The sequence below is a fragment of the Bison bison genome, unplaced genomic scaffold, assembly GCF_000754665.1.
Source record: "Bison bison bison isolate TAMUID 2011002044 unplaced genomic scaffold, Bison_UMD1.0 scf7180017864385, whole genome shotgun sequence".
Taxonomy (NCBI): Eukaryota; Metazoa; Chordata; class Mammalia; order Artiodactyla; family Bovidae; genus Bison; species Bison bison.
This window is the reverse complement of record NW_011494957.1, coordinates 2,117,759-2,142,124: the sequence shown is the minus strand read 5'-3', so window position 1 is coordinate 2,142,124 and position 24,366 is coordinate 2,117,759. Positions and strand designations below refer to the sequence as shown.

Sequence of the window (24,366 nt, the reverse complement as noted above, 5' to 3'; positions counted from 1 at the left end):
ATTAATATATTAGTATATAATTTTTGTCAAATATTTTACCTCCCCCAATGAAAACTTGATTCATTCTAAGAATTAGAATATAATTATGATTATTTTCTAAATTTTATTAAATATAATTTTAAATGAACTTATTATTTCTTTTTTCAAGTTAAAATTCTAATGAAATCATTTTTTTCCACTATTTATTATTTAGTTTCAGGTAGATTCAATTTAGATAGCCTTATTCTATGTAGTGTGGTAGTAAGAAAGATATGGAGTAGGAAATGGCAACTCACTCACTCATTCCAGTATTCTTGCCTGGAAAGTTCCATGGACAGAGTAGCCTAGTGGGCTACAGTCCATGGGATTGCAAAGAGTCAGACACAACCGAATGGCTGAGCATGCAAGAAAGATAACTGGAGAGTTAAAGCTACCTGAGTTGCAATCCAGTCTACTGTCTACTGTGCATTTAGGCAAGTTACTTAACATTTTATTAATATTATTCCCCTTAAAAAGGGATAATTGTATAAACTAAGAATAATTGTTCCTAGTTTATAGAGTTATGAGGATTGAGCTAATATATTTAAGTCACTTAGGACAGTGCTTGGCACATAGTACACATTAAAAAAAAAACCTACTTTTTGATATATTAATTGTCCAGGTGTAGACAGGTGAATTACCGTTATCCTATCTTTGTTTATAGTTTTTCTGAACTCAATTTTTGAGAAGCCCGAGGCCTTAAGAACCTCATTTTCAGCTTTCAAAATCATGGCTATACCAAAAGGCTAGAATAAGTATGGGAAATGAAAACAAACAGTGTTCTCTGAGTCTATGATAAAATGATAGTAAACTGTAAATAAATAAACTTTTCATCTCTGAAAATAATTCAGGAGTTTCCTATGCTTATTTTTAAAAATGTGGATGTCTTAAATTACTTTTCATACTCTCAGGCACATATCTGGCTCAGACCTTTTTCTCAGTGCAAGTTACATCTATAACCATTATTGTGACTGCAAAGACCAACATTATTACCTTTCTGGGGACAAAATCAATGACGTCATCTGCCTTCCAGTGGAAAGACTACTTCGTGAAGTACCGGTGTTGGCCTGCCAGGACAGAGTACTCCGAGTTTTACAGGTTACTGTTATTTGCATTTTTATAGTTTTTCATAATTTTGGTATGTAAATATTGATGAAGAATGTATAATTGAGATAAATTACTTTAGTGACCACTACCACTTTAAATATCTTAAAATTATATCTGAAAATTTTTTAGTGTTTTACTTGACTAACCTTATTTTTTTTTTTACTTGAGGCAAATGTGTTGAAATCTTTAGCAAGTTTTTAGAGAGGCATATATGGAAAAAAGGACACTTTTCTCCCCTTCACCCCATACATGATATCTGAGTTAGTTTAATTAGAATGTAGTACTTTTCCTACATTTACTTCCCCACTTTTATTTTTTTTTTCCTGTCTATCACCCTCAGTTCAGGTCAGTCTCTCAGTCGTCTTTGCGACCCCATGGACTGCAGCACACCAGGCTTCCCTGTCCATCACCAACTCCCGGAGCTTGCTCAAACTCATGTCCATCAAATCAGTGACGTCTTCTGTCATTCCCTTCTCCTCCTGCCTTCAATCTTGCCCAGTGTCAGAGTTTTTTCTAATGAGTCAGTTCTTTGCCTCAGGTGGTCAAAGTATTGGAGTTTCAATTTCAGCATCAGTCCTTCTAGTGAATATTTAGGACTGATTTCCTTTAGGATGGACTAGCTTGATCTCCTTGCAGTCCAAGGGACTCCCAAGAGTCTTCTCCAACACCACAGTTCGAAAGCATCAATTCTTTGGCACTCACCTTTCTTTATGGTTTGACTCTCACATCCATACATGACTACTAGAAAAACGATAGCTTTGACTATACGGACCTTTGTCGACAAAGTAATGTCTCTGCTTTTCAATATGTTGTCTAGGTTGTTCATAGCTTTTCTTCCAGGGAGCAAGCATCTTTTAATTTCATAGCTGCAGTCACCATCTGCAGTGATTTTGGAGCCAAAAAAAATAAAGTCAGCCACTGTTTCACCATCTGTTTGCCATGAAGTGATGGGACCGGATGCCATGATCTTAATTTTCTGAATGTTTCTATCACCCTTCCCTCTCCCCAAAAATCAAACTAAAAGAGGAAGTTGGATTGGGGAGAAGGTGTTAGGCTTTAACAAGGGAGAGTTGAGATCAAGATTGTATCATTTGAGTTTATCCAGCATTTATGACAATATGTTGAACAGAATAAGCACTCAGTAAATATTTGAAAAATTATTTATTATCTTTATATTTCTATTAAAAACTGTGATTGGCTAAAGCAACTACTTAAGGCCATTGTTATTAATAATACTAGTTACAACTGTCTTCTTGAAAGTGACTTTTTTTTTTGACCCTGCTGTGCAGCTTGTGGGATGTTAGTTCCCCGACCAAGGATTGAACTCAGACCCTTGGCAGTGAAAGTGCAATGTCCTAACCACTGGAGCACCAAGAATTCCGAAAGTGACTTTCACACTCTCTCTCACACACACATACACACACACCCAGGACCCATAAAATAAAGTTCAAATGTAAATGACAAAAATATAATATAAGTTTAAATGTAAATGGATGAATTATTTGTATCAAAATTTAGGATGATGATAGTGCAATTGAACAAAAAGTATAGCTATTTATTCTGTACTACCAGATGGCCATTTCTTAGCATCAGCCCCCCTTTTTTAAAATTAATTTTTATTGATGTTTATTTGCTTTATGATGTTGTGCTAGTTTCTGCTGTACAGCAAAATGAATCAGCTGTATGTTTAGACATCAGTTCTTTTTTTCCCCTATGGGTGACTAAGGTAATGTTCGAGATTCTCTCTAGGAGCATGAATGATTGATCTCTCCCCTAGCCTGTGCTCCCCAGTATGAGTGGTTTGAGTAAGGCTTTTAATAGGAGCTGACTCACATCCATTTAGAAATTGACCTGACTGAATTCTAGGACCCTGCTTTGTTTAACCAGTGACACGTGTGCTTACTGTGGAAAGTAAAAACTTGAAGTCTTTCCTCTGACCTGCACACTTCTTACCTACTTCCCCTCTGCTTCTGTATGCAATCCATTACCCCAAAGGTAGCCTTTTTAAAACAGTTTGTGTTTATATAGTTAGATATAGTTTTGTGTTTGTATAGTTAGATACAGATACCTGTGAATACTTAATGTTGTTCTAAATAAAGTATGAAGCATATGACTCATATATTCTATATGTATTTAAAATTTTTAAACAAAATGGTATATCAGATTTACTGTAATTTTGCAAATGTTTCTTCATTGAGAGATTTATCGTATTTTTTCTACGTGAATTTAATACTTCTATCTCATTCTTTAACAGCTTCACAAATACTATGCACCAAATTAAAGCATTATAAGTGACAAAATTGAAAAAAAGACAGAATTTAACTTGTTTTCTTATCTAAATAGCAGGGAGTTCTGCCTCTTACTAGAGTGGGTTTTGGAGATACAGAATTTTCCTTAGGAAGTAGTTTTGAGTCTGTTTGAATGTGCCCCAAGTTAGGACAGAAGAAAAAGGTTGTTCCTAGAAAGTTTTGATAGGGAAATTACCAGTGTCAAGTTTTCATGCAAAGTACCTAAAATGAAAATTATTCAAAGTGGAGAATATTTGAAATACTTATTTCCTTGCTCTTTTATATTTATTATATATATATATATATTGGAGAAGGCAATGGCACCCCACTCCAGTACTCTTGCCTGGAAAATCCCATGGATGGAGGAACCTGGTAGGCTGCAGTCCATGGGGTCGCTAAGTCGGACATGCCTGAGCGACTTCACTTTCACCTTTTGCTTTCATGCATTGGAGAAGAAAATGGCAACCCAGTCCAGTGTTCTTTCCTGGAGAATCCCAGGAATGGGGGAGCCTGGTGGGCTGCCATCTATGGGGTCGCACAAAGTCGGACATGACTGAAGTGACTTGGCAATATATATATATATATATATATATGTATGTATGTATATATATGTAAAATGAGTCAACGTGCAAGTTTGCTAACAAAAGTTAATATTCACAATCTGTTTTTTCCCAATAGTTCTATTCTAGAGTTCTTTATATGAATATTGATGTTATCTATGAATCCTTTTATTATCAGTATTTCAATTTGTATTCTGTTTTAGTTTTAAAATACTTGTTCTCCTTCAGGGATCTGATGTGACGTATGAAATTGAAGTTCCTGGCCCACCTACTGTTTTAGCCCTACACAATGGAAATGGCGGTAATGAGGATTTAATTTTTGACAATCAAATAATGTTATGTTATTTAAGTTTAGATGTTTCAGGGTTTTAATCATTTAACTATATATTAAGTGAAAATGGGAAACTATAAAAAGAACTTGAACTGAAATAGAGAAGGTTGTCTTCTAACTTGCCAGTAGCTAACAGTAATGAGTCACTGAACTTGACTTTTCAGTTTCCTCATCTCAAGATTACTTGATGAGGAAACCATCTCTTATGGTTATAAAATTCTGTGAATGTATAACCATCTTTCTAAAATAAGTAAATTAATTAAAATCTGTCTTTTCATAATATTTTAAATGAGATTTTATATGAAAGCCAATATATAGGAAAGTATTTTAATTTTAAAGGAATAGTGTGAGCTGTGAGATAACTATAATATGTTGACTTTAACTGTAACTAGGTGACTCTGGAGAAGACCTTTTGTTTGGAACGTCAGATGGAAAACTTGGGCTTATTCAGATCACTACATCCAAACCAATACACAAGTGGGAAATTCGAAATGAGAAAAAGAGGGGAGGTATGTTTTTTATGTAACTCAGATTCTGAATTTTAGTGATTATTGAATAAAATAGCCTGGGAATTCCGTGGCAGTCCAGTGGTTAGGACTCCATGCTTTCACTTCCAAGAGCATGAATTTGATCCTGGTCGGAGAACTAAGACCCTGCCTGCTACATGGTGCTTGGCCACAGAGACAGATAGATAAATAGACCAACCTGCATTGTATAGTTCATCCTGTTTCCTTTATCCGTAAGGCAGAGCAGACCTAGCAATTTACAGAGCCACCTCATGTGTATTTACTATATGTTTATTTAGCAGGTCTATCAGTTTTGCTGTAACTTTTTAAGGTAAGATGTACTAACGGGGCTTCCCAGGTGGCTCAGTGGTAAAGGATCCACCTGTGAATGCAGGAAACATAAGAGATACTGATTCAATCTGTGGATCAGGATGATCCCCTGGAGTAGGATGTGGCAACCCACTCTAGTATTCTTGCCTGGAAAATCCCATGGACAGAAGAGACTGGTGGGCTACAGTCCAAGGGGTCAGAAAGAGTCAGACACGACTACTGAGAACACACAGGATATACTAATAGTAATTTGGGATGGATAGGCTTTTATGGGCTAACATTTATCTATAACATCAATCTCGGCTCAAATCCAGTTTTCATTGTTTGCTGTAGGGAATTAATTGGAATTTGGGAGTACTTGGTATGAGTCAAAGAAGTACAGTGAGATCAAAGAATATTCCTTTTTTGTAAGGAATTTATACCTTTCTAAGGGGAATTTTTATCTGACTTGGTAAATTTGGATGGCTCTTTATAAGTACAGCCTGAAATCTGATTTATGAGAAAATATGTTAGCAATGCAAAACATTTAAGGGAAAAAAATGTCTGGGAAGAGGGAAAAAATAAAGGCAGAGAACTTGAGGCAGAGGTAAATTCTATTCGTTTGAGGAGCAGAAGGAAGACCAGTGTGGCTAAATATGGCATGAAATGAAGTCAGAGGTAGGCTATGGCCAAGTCATGTAGGTTCTTGGGAGCCTTGGTAAAGGGTTTGAATTTTAGTCTAGGTGCAGTGGGGAGTCATTGGAAAACTGTAAGTGGTAATATGATGTGATCTAATTTACCAAAACTAAAACAAAAACACTCCGTAGAGAGTGGATTTGCCAGGAAACAGGTTGAAATTAAGGACAGGGAATTGAATTAGGAAGTTATTGCCATAGTTGTAATTTACTGTTTTGTTTTTTTTTCTCTACTCTGATATATAGATTTTTTTTCATTCATAGTATATTTGACTGCAATATCAGTATTATTGCTAATTTATCACTTACCTTTTTTTAAAGGTATTTTGTGTGTTGACAGCTTTGACATTGTGGGTGATGGGGTTAAAGATTTACTTGTTGGAAGAGATGATGGAATGGTGGAAGTATATGGTTTTGATAATGCCAATGAGCCTGTTCTACGATTTGATCATGTAAGTTCATTTTTAAGAAGACTATATATGTTTATCATTCATCAAACAATTATAGAAATGGCTGACAGTCTGTGTTTTATTAAATGATTATGTTAAAATCTTGTGTTTGGCTTAAAATATTGCTGCTTTGATATTATCAAAATCTTGTCTAGACTGCTCTTATATTTGAATAATAGATATTGCCCTCAAGCTGAACAATGAATTACTTTTTCATTTGATTTCTAAATATTCTATATCTAAATTATTAAATATTTTACCTTAGTTTCTATAATGCATAATATATTATAGGAGTAACATTTATTTGTTTGGGTAACATAAATGAGATTGTGTTGTTTTAAAGTAATAAGATTTGGAGAATAAACTTCATATTGTTGAGATGACATAAAAAATATCCTTAAACAGAGAGAGCAAAGTAGCAATTTCACTTTTAGTCACCCAAGGTCTACTGTATAAGAAATACTAGATAAGAGTAATTTTTAGCTCATAAATTTTAAGCATAATTAGGCTTCTTTATCCCAAGGTATAGAGTCACATGGAGAAGCATTCTTGCATAAACTGAATCTTTCATTTTCATGAAGTGGTGTTCTCCTGTCCAGGGTTTCCCTCTTCTGCCTCATGCATGATGTGTTGAGGCTGTTTAAAAACAACAAAAAGTCACAACTCAGTATCAATTTTTCTTTCTTTGTCTAGTTTCTCTAATTGTGGTAGAAGTTCTCCCAGTACCTACTTTAATTGCATGTCAGTAAATACAGATGTTTTGACGCACAGATAAAGTATAGTATTATATAGATAATATGGGGATAAAAACATTGTACAACATATTTTCTAGATATATTTTATATTCATCTTATATAAAAAGTCACCTTGTTAATGATGCAAATAACAGTTTAGGCTTAAACATACATAATTGTCCTATGTTGGAGATCTCTTAGTTTTTCTCATTAACCCCTGGGAAACTTTCCTATTTAGACCTCAAATCTCCTCTTTGACTTCTTTTCCAAATGCCAGTAATGACATAACATGTGTCCCCTCTGCCAGGTGTGGCACTGAGGATTCCTGTCTTTCAAGTCTTTCTTCTGTTTGTTTGATGACAGAGGTACTGCTTTCACATTATGTTAAAGCTGCAGATTTGTTATCTTGTCTTCATTCCTGATGTCACTCACTTTGTTGTCTTTCTAATCAGGAGAAGTCGTCTTATTTGACACAGTCTGGATTGACAGTTGGTTAATCAAAAAAGTTAAGGAGCAGATCATAAAAAGATAATATACGTATACCTTAAACATTGCATTTAAAAATATTTTTTAGTTAATTTATTTTTGGCTACACTGGGTCTTCGTCGCCATATGCAGGCTTTCTCCAGTTGCAGCGAGTGGGGGCTACTCTCTAGTTGGGGTGTGTGGGCTTCTCACTGTGGTGGCTTCCCTTGTTGCAGAACGTGGGTCTAAGTGTGCAGGCTTCAGTAGTTGTGGGGTGTGGGCTCAGGGATTGTGGCGCAAGGGCTTAGATGCTCCGTAGCATGTGCAGTCCTCCTGGGGCAGGAATCAAACCTGTGTCCCCTGCATTGGCAGGTAGACTCACAACCACTGGACCACCTGGGGAATCCTAAACATCACATTTAAACTTAAACTTATGTATTTACTCACCAACATTTTGAACCATGACCAAGGTCTTTTTTTGTGAATTCCCCTAATTAGTATTCTATGTTGTTACTTACATAAAATATGTCTATACTGTATTGCCTAGGATCTCTTGTTTTATGGTTTGTGACTGGTTTTACAAAATATAAGTTGAATTAACTAATTCTACAACTCTAGGTCTTTTATAAAAAGATACTTGAATTACATAAAGTAAATGAATTTCATTAAAATGTTGTATTGGCAAAAAAATGTAGAAATTACAGTTTTTTAAAATTTTCTAACTGTTCCTGAGTACAGTAGGTTAAATAAGGTACTTCTAAGTGAGGAGAGAGTAAGTTATAATTAATAATCACTTGAGGGGGTTTCCCTGTTGCTCCAGTGGTTAACAATCCGCCTGCTAACGCAGGAGACATGTGTTCGATCCCTGCTCCAGGAAGACCTCATATGCCTCGGAGCAGCTCAGACCATGAGCCGCAACTGCTGAAGCCGGTGTGCCTCCAGCCTGTGCTCCGCAACAAGGGAAGCCCCTCCCCGCAGGGATAGCCCCCGCCCACCAACAAAGGGCAGCCCCCATTCTCCACAATTAGAGGAAGCCCACAAGCAGCAGCAGAGACCCAGCTGCCACCAAAAATAGACAGATAAGAGAAGGGAGGGACGGCGGGAAGGTGGAAGGCAGAGAAGAAAGGAAGATGGCTGAAAACAGTAACATAATGAAATAATAAAAATATAATCCTTATAATATTGGTGATAAGAGAATTTCGTAAGCAAGATAAAAAAACTTCAGAAGTCAGAAAGCAAAGACTAAAAGTTAAATAATTTAAATATAGTAATGATGAAAATCTGAAAGTTGAAAAATGTACACAGGAATGGATGCAGTTTTTTTTTTCAGAATTAACTTTAGCAGGAACATGAACAAAAAAGTACAAAGAGTTCTAGTGTATATATTAAGTACACTGGGACACTCATTAAAAATGCACTTAGACTTCCCTGGCAGTCCAGTGGTTAGGACTCTATGCATTGTGGGGGGCATGGGTTCAATCTCTGGTAAGCGAACTAAGATCCTACAAGCCATACAGCATGCCCAAAGGAAAAGAAAAATGCACTTATGAACCTAACTGTATGCAGATATTTAATCAAACCTCTGTTACTTGAATCCCTCAGGTAATTAGCTCAGGAACAGCTAAGATAGTCTGATTTGCAGAATAGCTCAGTGATTTGCCTTCTACAGGGAGGGTGAAGACGGCTAGCATTTTTAATGCTAGTGTCCATTCCCTCTACCTTCTCCTTTAGAACAATGGTTTTGGGCTTTGCCTAGTAACAGTTACCTAGCAGAGCTGCTGGGTTGCCAGCCCATTTTTTTTCTTAATGAAAGAGAATAGATTAGAATATATCAGAGTACAATACTTAAGCCTTTTAAGTTATTCCTGTTGTTGTATATGTTCATATGTGAAGTATACCAGATTGCAGTATAAAACTTATTGATTACTTTTCAAATAGCTTGAAAGCCACTGATCTAGAGTATTTGTTAAAAACAGATTCCTGGTTGACTCATCCAAGTAATTATCGTCAGACAAGTTTGGGAAGTATTTCTTTAAAGAGATATAAACTCCTGAAAAACAGGGTTTCTCTCCATAATAGCAAATTCCCTAGAGGTCCCATGTTAGCTATCATTTTCTTTATTCTTCTAAGAAGCTGCTTGGAGAAAACACATGAGAGGTGGTCTGTGGAATTCAGATAATAAACTAAATGTGTTAAGAGTTTTGCTTATGTAATGTTTTTCTAAAAAGAACTTACTTCTTTATATAAATAAATGATCTTTGCTTATTAATAACTACTGCAGCTGAGTGGTACACACAGATACATGAGTCATTTTCAGTCTCCTTTCCTCATATTGAAAAACACTGGAATTTCTGGCCACTTGTGCAGGATTTTCACCTTTCCAATCTCAGAAGTATTCAATAAAAATATATTGAATGTTGGGAGATAGGAAAATAAGTTTTGTAGCTTATTTAACTTTGTGAAATTTTATTGATGAAGTGCTTGATTTAAATTCATTGTAGACGTTGTCTGAGAGTGTCACATCAATCCAGGGTGGTTGTGTAGGGAAAGATGGCTATGATGAAATCGTGGTATCCACATACTCAGGTAAGGTAAATGAAAATTGTAATAGCTAGTTGAAAGAATCAATCTAAAAAATATAAATTTGATAAATTGCTTTTAAAAATATATAAATTTGATAAAGTGCTTTTGATTTTTTTTTAAGTTTATTAGTAAGTAACCCTTACCTATAGCATTAAAAGCTTTATTGGTTAAAAATAAGAAAGAAAGGAGTGTTATTGATTTATAAAATAATTTCTTTATTAATGCTTTTTAAAAGTGTTTAGTATATCTCTAGTATCTTTGAAAATTAAATGATATCCTTTGACTTAAAAATTATTATTTACTGAAATTTAGTTTGTTTTGTTACTATGTACATTTCTTATAAAACTTACTTTCTTTTGAGTTGGTCATTTTTGTATTTTCACAATAGTTATATGAGATTTTAACTTTCCATGAAAGTAATTTTTGAAAGACAACTCTTACTCATCAGTTCTTTTTTGCATTTGCTAGACTATGTTGACTTATTTCATCCCTGAAAACTAAAGTTATAAATTAAGAAGTAAAGGATTTCTTTAATTGCAGTATTACAGTATTTCAAGCAAAGCAAAAATGGTATCTGAAGTAATTTCCTTATAGTTTGAATATCTTCCAGCTTGATTTCTTTTGTTTTGTTTTGCTTATGCTTTTTTGAAAAAGAATAAGTCCAAAACTAAATGAGGTTGATGTTGGTGGACAAAGGGGCATGCATTTTGGGTTTAACACTGGAAGCACTTAATGGTGTACGATTTAATTCATCTCTACAGGCTGGATTACAGGTCTGACCACAGAGCCTGTTCATAAGGAAAGTGGACCAGGAGAAGAACTAAAATTTAATCAGGAGATGCAGAATAAAATTTCTTCTTTACGGTAATTTTGGATTTTGGTTTGCCTTTTTTTTTTTTTTTTCATTTCATGAAGTATGTGATTGTTGTTTTTTTTTCTTACTTATTGGTACCGTATATTTTACTGGAAGAAATTATATAATTAATTAGTTTATCACCTTTTTAAGTGAAAGTTTATCAGTTTGAGAACATTAGCAGTAAGTGCTGATTAATATTTGGAGTTAGAAATATACTTTTTATGTGTTTTTTTCTATGTTGATTTTTTCTTAGATCAAAAATCTAAAAAAAATCTAAGAATATGTTTTTGCATTTGTCTATTATAGTGTTTTTTTTTAATAGACATTAGAAAGTAGCCAATATAGATGGCTCTATTCCTCATTAATTCTAATATTCACTGCTATTGTGGACCTTTCTGAATCTATAGCTTTGGCTTATAAGTTTTCTTACTGGAAATGAGTAATGTTAACTCCTTTAGACACAAGGATCACTTTCACGGCCTGTTCAGTTTGACAAGTCCTATGACAAGGGCCTCAAGGAAAATTGCTTCATACAGTGAAGAAGTAGGAGTTGCTGAAACTTTTTTTTTAAATTTTTTTACTTTACAATATTGTATTGGTTTTGCCATACATTGACATGAATCCACCACGGGTGTACATATGTTCCCCATCCTGAACCCCCCTCCCACCTCCCTCCCCATCCCATCCCTCTGGGTCATCCCAGTGCACCAGCCCCGAGCACCCTATATCATCAAACCTGGACTGGTGATTCGTTTCACATGTGATTATTTACATGTTTCAATGCCATTCTCCCGTATCATCCCACCCTCGCCTTCTCCCAGAGTCCAAAAGACTGTTCTATACATCTGTGTCTCTTTTGCTGTCTCGCATACAGGGTTATCATTACCATCTTTCTAAATTCCATATATATGCGTTAGTATACTATATTTTTTTTTCTTTCTGGCTTACTTCACTCTGTATAATAGGCTCCAGTTTAATCCACCTCATTAGAACTGATTCAAATGTATTCTTTTTAATGGCTGAGTAATACTCCATTGTGTATATGTATGACAGCTTTCTTATCCATTCATCTGCTGATGGGCATCTAGGTTGCTTCCATGTCCTGGCTATTATAAACAGTGCTGCGATGAACATTGGGGTACACGTGTCTCTTTCAATTCTGGTTTCCTCAGTGTGTATGCCCAGCAGTGGGATCGCTGGGTCATATAGCAGTTCTATTTCCAGTTTTTTAAGGAATCTCCACACTGTTCTCCATAGTGGCTGTACTAGTTTGCATTCCCACCAACAGTGTAAGAAGGTTCCTTTATCTCCACACCCTCTCCAGCATTTATTGCTTGTAGACTTTTGGATAGCAGCCATTCTGACTGGCGTGAGATGGTACCTCATCATGGTTTTGATTTGCATTTCTCTGGTAATGAGTGATGTTGAGCATCTTTTTCGTGTGTTTGTTAGCCATCTGTATGTCTTCTTTGGAGAAATGTCTGTTTAGTTCTTTGGCCCACTTTTTGATTGGGTCATTTATTTTACTGGAATTGAGCTGCAGGAGTTACTTGTATATTTTTGAGATTAATTTTTTGTCTGTTGCTTCATTTGCTATTATTTTCTCCTATTCTGAAAGCTGTCTTTTCACCTTGCTTATAGTTTCCTTTATTGTGCAAGAAGCTTTTAATTTTAATTAGGTCCCATTTGTTTATTTTTGCTTTTATTTCCAATATTCTGGGAGGTGGGTCATAGAGGATCCTGCTGTGATTTATGTTGGAGAGTGTTTTACCTGGGTTTTCCTCTAGGAGTTTTATAGTTTCTGGTCTTACTTTAGATCTTTAATCCATTTTGAGTTTATTTTTCTGTATGGTGTTAGAAAGTGATCTAGTTTCATTCTTTTACAAGTAGTTGACCAGTTTTCCCAGCACCGCTTGTTAAAGAGATTGTCTTTTCTCCATTGTATATTCTTGCCTCCTTTGTCAAAGATAAGGTGTCCATAGGTCGTGCAACTTTTAATGATTATTCTCCTTACTTCAGCCCTTGCCAACTTCTTGGGGGAGTGAAAATCAATCTTTTTTTTGGTGGTAGTTGCTACAGAAGTTTTGAGGCAACAAATTGCCACAAGTACTAGTTCACTAAAGCCACACCACCAGTTCACCACAAACCAGTTCACTAGAGTCACTAGGAGAGAAAGCTCTAATGTTCTTCAGTAAGGATACCAAGTAGAGTTAATGAATTGCTATCTTATGCCCTCAGTACTATACCTTATATTTATAACTAAGTCAACCCCTTCCTGATTTCGCTGGAATGTATGCTTATGAGAAGGTTATGTCTGTTTTGTTCATAGAGTCACTCAGTAAATATTTCTTGAGTGAATGAATCTTTTCCTTGGTTAATTGCACAAATCTCTTTCAAGATTCTTCCCAGACTTTCCCTCTAAACTTGAGGTAGCTAAACCTCATATTGTGCTCTCCCAGTTACTGTTTCCTTCGTTTGCATTTGGCTTTTCCCTTTAACTGGAGCAACTCAAAGCAGTGCCTGCACAGTTCAGTCTCCAGCACTTGGTGGAACTCAGCTGGCTTATGATTATCGTTGATACTCTGCAGTCTTTGTTGTCTGTCTACTCTAATGTTTTTCTGAAAGGTACATGTTTATTGATTTCACACATTTTGTTCCTTCTCATTAAATCTAAGTTATTCTACCCCAGAACAATCAGTTTGTCTTCTGATTAGTACTACATGTAACTGAAGCCAGACTCATGTGTATTTGCAGCTTGCCTTGATTCTTACAACTCTTTATTAATATTGCTGGTATGGGGCTGAGAAGATATTTTAGTTTTTAGATTATAGATAGATAATATGGAACCAGTTGGTCAGTGATAGAAGCAAAAATTTTGTTTCTATTTCTGTTACAGTTCAAATGCAACCAATTAAAAAATCCATTTTGCAGAAGTAAATGTCTGTCAAATTTTTGTAAACATTCTGAGGACCTCAAATGGTTATAGGTGACGAAGTTCTATATTTTCCTCTAGGAGTGAATTGGAACAGCTGCAGTATAAAGTGCTACAGGAGAGAGAGAAATATCAACAGTCTTCTCAGTCAAGCAAAGCAAAATCAGCAGTACCTTCATTTAGTGTAAATGACAAGTTTACATTAAATAAAGATGATGCCAGCTACAGCCTTATCTTAGAGGTGCAGACAGCGATAGATAATGTCTTAATACAGGTAAGTAAAATGCATAATTTCTTTGTTTTATGACTGGATCTATTTTAGTGTCCACTATTTATTTTGGACACTTTTAGTTTTAGACAGTGATTTTAAACATTTATCTTAATCTTCCATTAGATAATCAGTTTGCTTATAGATTATTTAAATTATATCTTTACTTTCACCCTATACATATTAAACAAAAGGCTGGTGAACTTACGTTTCAGAAAGATTGAGGAAGGACATTTAGGATTTTGTTCTTTGGATAGCCTTTAGGAAAATTTTAACAGAAATGTGATTTGTAAAACTTCAGTATTTAATATCCTGAATAGGATCTTTAAGTTCCAAATACTAAAGTAAGAGTTTACAGTACAGACTGCTCATTAGCCGTCAGTTTCTAGATAGGTCAATAGGCAAAGCAGATGATTTCGAAGGGTGAAACCTAGAGATAATAATGTATAGCACCATTTTTCAATTTATTTAATTATTTTTTTTCTTATACTAGAAGATAGAGAGTGGAAAAAGATGATAGAAAGATGAATGGAAAATAAGAGTAAAGAGGAAGAAGAAGACAAAGTTTGAAAAGATATGGGGGAGGGGGAGGATTATTAATTAAAACTGAAGGGCAGAAATTTCTCTTAGGTAGTGTTAGCTCAGGGACTGCTGCACTGAACAACTCTAGGTGCATCATTTATGTAGAGCACAGTGCAAACTCATTGTTCTAGAAGCTACTTCTCCAGAGTAGATTAAGAATTACCCTCTTTCTGTGTTACAGGTGGAATAAAAAATTATAAAAATGAACTGATATAAATAAACATGGGCTTCCCAGATGGCACTAGTGGTAAAGAACCTGACTGCCAGTACAAGAGATATAAGATACCCAGGTTCAATCCCTGGCTCGGGAAAATCCTCTGAAGAAGGGCATGGCAACCCACTCCAGTATTCTTGCCTGGAGAATCCCAGGGACAGAGGAGCTTGGCAGGATATAGTCCATGGGGTCACAAAGAGTTAGATGTGGCTGAAGCGACTTATCATGCAAGCATGCATAATAAACATGACCATATGTAGCCCATGGTAGCATTTTTAGTACTGACAGAAAAGTCTAAGAAGACTATATTTTAAAAAGAGCAGTGAGAGATTAAAATCTGTAATCTCTGATTAATCCAAATTAGAAAATAAGTCATAATATGACATTTATTCATATTATATTTATTTTCTAGAAGTAGGTATTATCAAATGTAAGTTAAGAGAGTTCATACTCTCATATTTAGAGATTAACATAAACTAGAACCAAAGAAAACCCTAAGAGAAAATATGTGTTGGAAAATTTCTAGTTTTCTACCTGAACCTTTCTTTTCCTTTTAATATTGATTGTAGAGTGATGTTCCAATAGATTTACTTGATGTGGATAAAAATTCTGCTGTTGTCAGCTTTAGCAGCTGTGATTCTGAGGTGAGTAAAAAATATAAAGAATTCTTTAGATGCTTTCATTTTCATTATGCCATTTTGTATGAAACCTGTAAATGCTATTAGGGTCAATGTTCCTTCAATATTTCCTTCCATAACCTTTCCTTCAAAATCTGTTTGTATTCTCTTTCTCTGTATTCAGATAATCTAGAAACTGGAGTGTTGTCTTAAATTATTTCCTTTTTTCTTATTTGTTTAATCCAATTATAGTGGATCCCTCCCTCTTATCTGCTGGAGATACTGTGCATTCTAAAAGCCCCAGTGGATGCCTGAAATTATAAATACTACGGAACCCTTGAATAATACTGTGTTTTTTTTCAGTATCATTACTTTTGCACTTTGGAGCTATCATTAAGTAAAACATGGGTTACCTGAACACAACATGTCATCTGATAACAGAGATGGTTACTAAGTGACTAACGGGCAGGTAGCATATATGACGTGAATATGCAGGATAAAGGACTGATTCACGTCCCAGATGAGATGGAGTGGGATGTTACAAGTTCTCATCACACTACTCAGAATGGTGTGTGATTCTGTAAGCAAAACATGAGTTGCTTATTTCTGGCATTTTCTATTTAATATCTTCAGACCACAGTTGACCATGGGTAACTGAAACCCCAAAAAGCAAAACCACAGATAAAGGGGAAACTACTGTAGTCACTGATTTCTGTCAGTTCTCGCTCCCTTGCTCTTAGCTGTCTACTTTGCTTCATTTCCACTTCTGTTAACCTTCCAGCTCTCACCATGCTTGCTTCAGCTACTCATTCACCAGTTTCTCTGCCTTCAGTATTGCCTGTCAATCACAGGAGATGCTGTGCACTTCCATCCAAGAGACCTTCCTAAAGTACAAACATCACTGTGTCATTTCTCTTCTCACAACCTTTTAAAACCTTTCCTGAGCTGCATGTAAGTCTAGACCTCTCACTGTAGCATAAAAGCTTTCCATAATTCAGCTCTGATTACAACTCCAACTTAATCTCTCACCAGCTGCTACCTTCCCTCCCAGGCACATGATTTCTGCCAAACTGAAGTTCTTAAAATTTCTTCAAAATGCTATATAGTTTCACACATTCCTACAGTTAAACACGATCTGTTCCATCTGCCTGCCTTTCCGCACTTTTTCTTGCTGACTCTTGCTTACCCTCATTCAGTAGACATTTATCGAACACCTACTCTGTGCAGAGTACCCAGGATGAGCCCATATCTGAGCTTTCGGATGCATTTGCCGTTCACTTCCCTCTACGTGGTACTAGCCGGCTAGAAGTCTTGGCGCTAGGTGCAGGTCCTGAGGAGAAGTTAGGGTACAGAAAAGGTCTAGGGAAGGCAAGCCAGAGAAGAAAGTCTGACTGGAACTGGCATTAAAAAGAGAAGGATAAAAAGAATAGATAAAGAACAAAGTTGATAGTTATATTAGGGAATAATTTTCAAAATAATTTCAGAGTAAAACTTTTTTTTGATAAGAGATTTATCAAAAAGCAGTTGTATTGTTATCATATATGCCTTGCCATCCCTGTTTGAGAATAAGATACAAATGATTAAGACCTACGTTTTTATGATCATTAAAAAAAATCAAGTTAGTATGAACTTCAGATCTTTAATTCCTAAGTTACAGTGAAAAATTAGCCTGTTTATATCAATGCAGGATTCGAGTATTTTATACTAATTTAAAACCTGTTTTCTAGAATGATGACTTAAAAAATCTTATAGAGATTTCAAACATACACGAAAGGAGAAAGAATAGCACAACCTCCATGAACTCCTCACTAACTTTAACATATGGTCAGTCTTGTTTTCTGCTCTTTACCCTCTTCTCCCCATCCCAAACCTAACTCCAGACATTTTATCTCTTTTAATTAGTCATTTTATCTATAAGCACTGAGATGCATAATATTTGTTTTTAATTACACAAAAGCATATTTATTTTTAAGTTGACTTATCCTCTGTGCTTGCTGAGTTTAAAACATTTGAATTTTCTTTTAATAGTAGCGTTCCTTTTATTTCTTCAGGTATTTACTAAAAATAGGGAAATATCAGTACATGAAAATTGCATATCAAATAGTTCATGTTGTTTTGTCTGATTTTGCAATTCATGCACCCAGAAATACTTTTTTTGTTTGTTTTTAGTAGTTTATTATTCTATTTCAAGAAGTTATATTATATGAAGTAACCTCTCCAATTTTATTCAACAAACATTTATTGAATGCCTATGGTCTACTTGACACTGTGCTATTTGCTGGAAATACATAGATGAGATATTTCTAAGTTGTCTGTATGTATGTGTGAAAATCAAATACGTTCAACACTGAACATTTATGTTTTTTGCCTTTATAATATAAACATAAGGGATTTGCACTATCAGTTAAATTTTTGGAAGGACAATTAATATTTTTAAATGTTATGGGAGAGATTCAAGATGGAAAGAGCACTGAGCTATAGATATGAATTTGAATTCCAGTGTTATTACTTACTGGCTTTTAGGAAAGTTACCTAACTCTTCATGACCCCTTTTCTTCATCTGTTAAAGCTTCTCACATAGGGTTGTTTATAGGAATAAGCATAAAGCTCATAGCACAGTGCCACCCAAATGATAGGTGCTCAGTAAAATGATAACAGTTATTATTATTGATGCTGTTGTTATTCTTAAAGACATGGATTCATTCTTCTCCTCAACTTCTGAATTATTCCTAGTCAAATGACAATTTTCTCCTCGCCACTTACCGGTGCCAGGCAAATACCACAAGACTAGAGCTCAAGGTAAAAATGTTTGAAATTACCTTTACTTAAAAGTTCGAACTTTCTTTTTCCTTGGTAAATCTTGCAACATGTGATATCATTTATTTGCATTAAATTTCTCCCTGAAACAAGCATTTTGAATAATGTCTTTTGAATGACCTGTTTTTGAGAATCTGAGGTTTCTGTGCTGTGCTGTGCTTAGTTGCTCAGATGTATCCAACTCCTTGCAACCCCATGAACCGTAGTCTGCCAGGCTCTCTGACCATGGAATTCTCCGGGCAAGAATCTTGGAGTCAGTTGCCATTCCCTTCTCCAGGGGCATCTTTCCAACCCAGGGATTGAATCCAGGTCTCCTGCATTGCAGGTGGATTCTTTACCTATTTGATTTTAATTCAGCCCAAACCACTGTCTCTTCTATTAACACTCAACTAATTACATTCACTAAAATTTTTACCAATCCTAAATTTCCTCTAGCTGGAAATATTTTTTTCTAATTTTCTATTATGGAAAGTTTCAAACATACATAAGAGTAATGATTCCTGCTTAAGCAATGATCAGTTCATAACAATCTTATTTATGCTGTCACTCTCTGTTCCAAATTATTTTGAAGCAGATACAGGATGTAATTTTTTTTGTAAGTATTTCAGGATATATGTTTAAAAGATAAGAACTCTTTTTAACCCTAATCACAATACTGTTATCAAACCAAATAAAAATTAATAATTCCTTAGTATCATCAAATGTTTAGTGTAGTGGTTTTTGCTTTTAATTTAACATTTGATTCAGCCATAGTCCAAATAAGGTAATTTGGTTACCGAAGTATCTGAGCATTTGCCCTGTATTTTCCTATTATTTGGATTTTTCTGATTGCATTCAGTGATGGCATTACTATCTATCTATTCCAGGGAAAATCTTTGAAGTTTCCTTTTGCAATGTACTAGGATAATCATTTTTATAATTAAATACTCTTTTTAGCACACATATATTTTAGTTTTTAGTGTGAGATTTAAAAAATAAAAATTGGTACATTTATAATCCCAAAATTAAGGACTATATAACTTTTTACTGGTGTTGCTGATGTTCTGAGACTCAAAGTAAGATTTTTTTCAAGAGAGATGCTATTACACAATAACTCTTTCACATCTGGTTAAGGAACTTCCAGTTTATGCTTGTCTAACAAATTGGCAAAAATTTAGAGAAAGCATCATCATTAGTGACAGGATGAGGAAAAGGACACTGTCAATCATAGCTGAAGTAAATAGTTGTTAAAGCCACTTTGGTAAAATATAGTCCTACTTGTTGGAATCTATTTCATAGCAATAAAGTCATAGTAGTGTACCCACAGATATATGTATAATTAACTGCAGCATTGTTTGTAGAAGCAGAAAGGTGGAATCAAAGTGAACACTCAGTATTTAATGTTTGAATAAGTAGCTGTTTATCCATTTCATAGAATATTGCACAGCTGCAATAAAGAATGAGCTGATCTATTCCTTTTTTTTTTTTTTTTTAAATTCGGCCGCCAACGTCTGCTGCTGCTGCCGCGGCCGCTGAGCGCAAGGAGCCGACCAGACTGAGTCACCTATTCCTTTTAATGTAGAGCAAATTCCATGAAAAACGCAAAATGCAGATAAAAGTTCTATATATGTATATACATATTATCTATAATATGAAGAAATATATAAAAAGAATCATAGCTGTCTGATATGATAGGTCATACAATAGGGGGAAGGTTTGGGTGGGATGTGAGGGGGAGGGAGATGATAGTATTAGGAGAGGCAGAGATAAGGGAAGACATTAGAAATAAAAACAAAGCTGTCTATGATATAAATAGAATTTATTTATGTAAAATTATGCATTTATTTTTGTACATCTGCATAGAGACATGTATGAAAGGTTGACTATCAAAATAGCAATAATGATCATCTCTAGGTGGTAGAATTTCAGATGACTCATATGTTAATCCTAATTTTTCTTCATTGTTTGGATTTTTAAAATAATGAATATAAAGTATATAATGAGAAAACATTATGACTTTTTAAAAACGTGAACAATTGTGTTCTTTTTTAAAAATTATACTGTTTATAGTTATTATAAAATATTGGCTATATTCCCTGTGTTATACTAATTACAACATTCAGAAAACAGATCATGGCATCTGGTCCCATCACTTCATGGCAAATAGATGGAGAAACAGTGGAAACAGTGGCTGACTTTATTTTTCTGGGCTCCAAAATCACTGCAGATGGTGACTGCAGCCATGAAATTAAAAGACGCTTACTCTTTGGAAGGGAAGTTATGACCAACCTAGACAGCATATTAAAGAGCAGAGACATTACTTTGTCAACAAGGGTCCATCTAGTCAAGGCTATGGTTTTTCCAGTGGTCATGTATGGATGTGAGTTGGACTATAAAGAAAGATGAGCACCAAAGAATTGATGCTTTTGAACTGTGGTGTTGGAGAAGACTATTGAGAGTCCCTTGGACTGCAAGGAGATCCAACCAGTCCATTCTAAAGGAGGTCATCCCTGAATATTCATTGGAAGGACTGATGCTGAAGCTGAAACTCCAATACTTTGGCCACCTCATGTGAAGAGCTGACTCATTTGAAAAGACTCTGATACTGGGAAAGATTGAGGGCAGGAGGAGAAGGGGACGACAGAGGATGAGATGGTTGGATGGCACCACTGACTCAATGAACATGAGTTTGGATAAACTCCGGGAGTTGGTGATGGACAGGGAGGCCTGGTGTGCTGCAGTTCATGGGGTCACAAGGAGTCGGACAAAACTGAGTGACTGAACTGAACTGATGCTAATTATGAATTTATGTGGAAAAATTTATGTACCAGTTTAAGCTTACCCCTTAAAAAGAAGCCCTAAAGATATAGCTTTATCAGATGGATTTTTTATTTTCCTTCTGTATTTTTATTCTTTATCCTTTCCTTATGTTTTCTGTCTTTGCATTCAGAGAAATATTTTTAGTGTAACATTTGCAAAAAATTCTTGCTTTAAATTTTTATTTATGTTTCCCATTTAGGTAAAACATTGATTTGTTTTCCCCTCCTCACATGCCAGGGAAAGTATGAGTTGATATGTCAGTTAGATTAGAGAAGCTGCCTTTGTAATATAAGAGGTTCTGCAGTCCCTTTCATGAACTAGAGCAGGGAGGAGTTGAAAGGGGTGGCAGGAGAGAGAAGTTGGCTGCTGCTGCTGCTGCTAAGTCACTTCAGTCGTGTCCAACTCTGTGCAACCCCATAGATGGCAGCCCACAAGACTCCGCCATCCCTGGGATTCTCCAGGCAAGAACACTGGAGTGGGTTGCCATTTCCTTCCCCAATGCATGAAGCTGGACTGCTTTCTAATTCCTCTAAAATTATGTCTTCACAGTTATATGAATTAGAGTTTTCTATAAGTGTTTTAAATTCTCAGGATATCCAACTAAAAAGGTACAAAGAATTTCCTAATCCACATATGTCATAATTAGATTATGAGTATGCTTTTCTGTTTTCATAGAAAGTTAAGAATTAAGTTATTGGAAACATTTTTTTTTCTGGCAATAGATTTTTAAAAAAATTTTTGGCTGCACAAGCTCCTCATTGCAGCATGAAGGTTTCTCTAGCTGCAGAGTGAGGGTTTCACTTGTTACGGCACACAGGCTCTAGAGAGCTTGGACTCAGTAGCTGCAGCTCACAGGCTTAGTCCCTTTGTGGCATATGGTATCTTAGTTCCCTGACTAGGATCAAACCCGTATCTCCTTCATTGGAAGGCAGACTCTTAACCACTGGACCGCCAGGGAAGGTCCCTTGCAATAGATTTTTATAATAGCCATATGCTGTAATGCCCCCATTTCTGAGAGAATGAAGTGTTTAGTTATTGACTCACTTATCCTTTCAACAAAAATGTCTAAATTTTTACCATTTTTTAATGTGACTCTTATACAGTGTATTATACACCTATGTTTTTAGATGTGATAAGGTGGTGTATGAGAATGTTTATCTTTTGGAATGACAAATCTATAAATTCTGTGGTAGGGATGACTTCAGCTCAGTTCAGTCACTCAGTCGGGTCCGACTCTTTGTGACCCCATGGACTGCAGCACACCAGCCTTCCCTGTCCATCACCAACTCCCAGAGTTTACTCAAACTCATGTCCATCGAGTCAGTAACACCATCCAACCATCTCATCTTCTGTCGTCCCCTTCTCCTCCTGCCTTCAGTCTTTCCCAGCATCAAGGTCTTTCCCAGTCAGTTCTTCACATCAGGTGGCCAAAGTATTGGAGTTTCAGCTTCAGCATCAGTCCTTCCACTGAATGTTCAGGACTGATTTTCTTTAGGATGGACTGGTTTGATCTCTTTGCAGTCCAAGGGACTCTCAAGTGTCTTCTCCAACACCAGTTTGAAAGCATCAATTCTTCGGCGCTCAGCTTTCTTTATAGTCCAACTCTCACATCCATACATGACCACTGAAAAAACAACAGCCTTGACTATATGGACCTTTGTTCACAAAGTAATGTCTCTGCTTTTTAATATGCTGTCTAAGTTGGTCATAGCTTTTCTTCCAAGGAGCAAGCATACCTCCTTGGAGTGTTTGAGTGTCTCCTGTGGAGGTTCAGGTCAGAGGGATGACTTACAGATGGATTAATTTTGCTTTTGATTGCTAAAATCTTTTAAAATCTTCTTTGACTATAGTGGTAAAAAGTTCCTGTTGAATAGAATGTCATTATTTCCATCAGTGTGTTACAGAAGAAATTAAAGCCTAAGTACTTGATTACTTGTGTTGAACATTTTAAAGATGGCATTATGTTGCTAGATTATTCTTATTTTCTTTCCTCTTTTGTGTTGAATCAGATTCGCTCAATTGAAGGCCAGTATGGCACACTTCAAGCATATGTGACTCCAAGAATTCAACCCAAAACATGTCAGGTCCGCCAGTACCATATCAAACCCCTTTCACTCCATCAAAGAACTCACTTTATTGATCATGACAGGTAGGACAAAGGGAGAGTTTATTTTCAGGATATTACGTGATGCATATAAACTTGTTATTTTATTCTGGTAGCAAATTTGTACTTAAAAAAAATATTAAATGCTATGTATAGATTTCCCCCGCTATCTGAAAGTAGGGCATTTTAATGAAACCTTTCATATGCCAAAATAGCATAAAGCAGAGAAGCAGTTACCTTAGGACACATCTTGCTAATGGATGCTTAGACTCAATTGCGATAAAGCACAGATGCTCACAGAGTTCAGAGCTCTGCCGCCTGGTGCTCAGAGCTGAGTGTAGCTCCTGGAGGAGGAGCTTGGTGGGCCTTTCTCGGTGCTGCTGGGGTGCGGGCTACTTCTCTAACAGCTCGCTGCAGAACAGATGCTGAGGCTATTTTTGCTTTGTACCTTTTTTTGTAAAAGCAAAAATCCTCTTTGGATTTTTTTTTGGCTACTGAAAATAGGTACTCATGTAGGCCTTACATAAAATCAAAGTGGCATAAAGTGAGCTTTCAAAAAGCAGGGGATAGCTGTGTTAATATTTCTAATAGAGATGAGTCTGTCTTCTTTTAGAGGCTGATTTGAGCTGGGCTGTCCTTGGATTATAGTCTTATATATGTTCCTACATGACATTATGGAAATAATTTAACTCTGTGGGTTTTGGTTGTTTTTTTTTTAATCTGAAAATAAGGTTGGTGTGGAGATCTCAAAAGTTTCTTCTATTCTGTATTCTCTTAAAATTCTTTCTGTACCTTTAATTCGATAAACTTGTATTTTCTTAACTATCCATTTGATTCATTTTACATTTAATTTTCTTTACAACCTTTTATGTATATGTGTGATTTGCAGGATAGAAATTTAATTCCATATCCTTGCAAAATAGAAGGTATCATTCCTTAACTTTCCTAGTGGCATGCAGCTAGTGTTTCAAACCTACATCTATCTGTCTTAAAAAAGCCCAGTTCTTTGCTGTCACATTATGCTGATTTTTTTCCTTACCTTGTGTAAGTATGTTTTGTAGTTTGTATAGTAAAAATACTAGATGAACTTATTAAAAATGGAATTGACCTAAATAAACTGAATTTTTATTTG

General features: G+C 35.6%; 1 protein-coding gene across 3 annotated transcripts in view; it reads left to right on the top strand.

The window, feature by feature from the left end:
* Window positions 1–24,366, top strand: part of BBS7 (Bardet-Biedl syndrome 7) — a 39,093-nt gene that overhangs the window by 7,543 nt on the left and 7,184 nt on the right. For 2 of the 3 annotated variants that reach the window (XM_010858335.1, XM_010858333.1), the window contains exons 5-14: window positions 930–1,116; window positions 4,202–4,274; window positions 4,697–4,813; window positions 6,136–6,266; window positions 9,964–10,048; window positions 10,807–10,909; window positions 13,915–14,107; window positions 15,467–15,541; window positions 18,248–18,313; window positions 23,140–23,279. In XM_010858335.1, the coding sequence (XP_010856637.1) occupies window positions 930–1,116; window positions 4,202–4,274; window positions 4,697–4,813; window positions 6,136–6,266; window positions 9,964–10,048; window positions 10,807–10,909; window positions 13,915–14,107; window positions 15,467–15,541; window positions 18,248–18,313; window positions 23,140–23,279 (1,170 nt within the window). The remainder of the gene's footprint in view (window positions 1–929; window positions 1,117–4,201; window positions 4,275–4,696; window positions 4,814–6,135; window positions 6,267–9,963; window positions 10,049–10,806; window positions 10,910–13,914; window positions 14,108–15,466; window positions 15,542–18,247; window positions 18,314–23,139; window positions 23,280–24,366) is intronic. The other variant, XM_010858334.1, reaches the window with a different exon arrangement.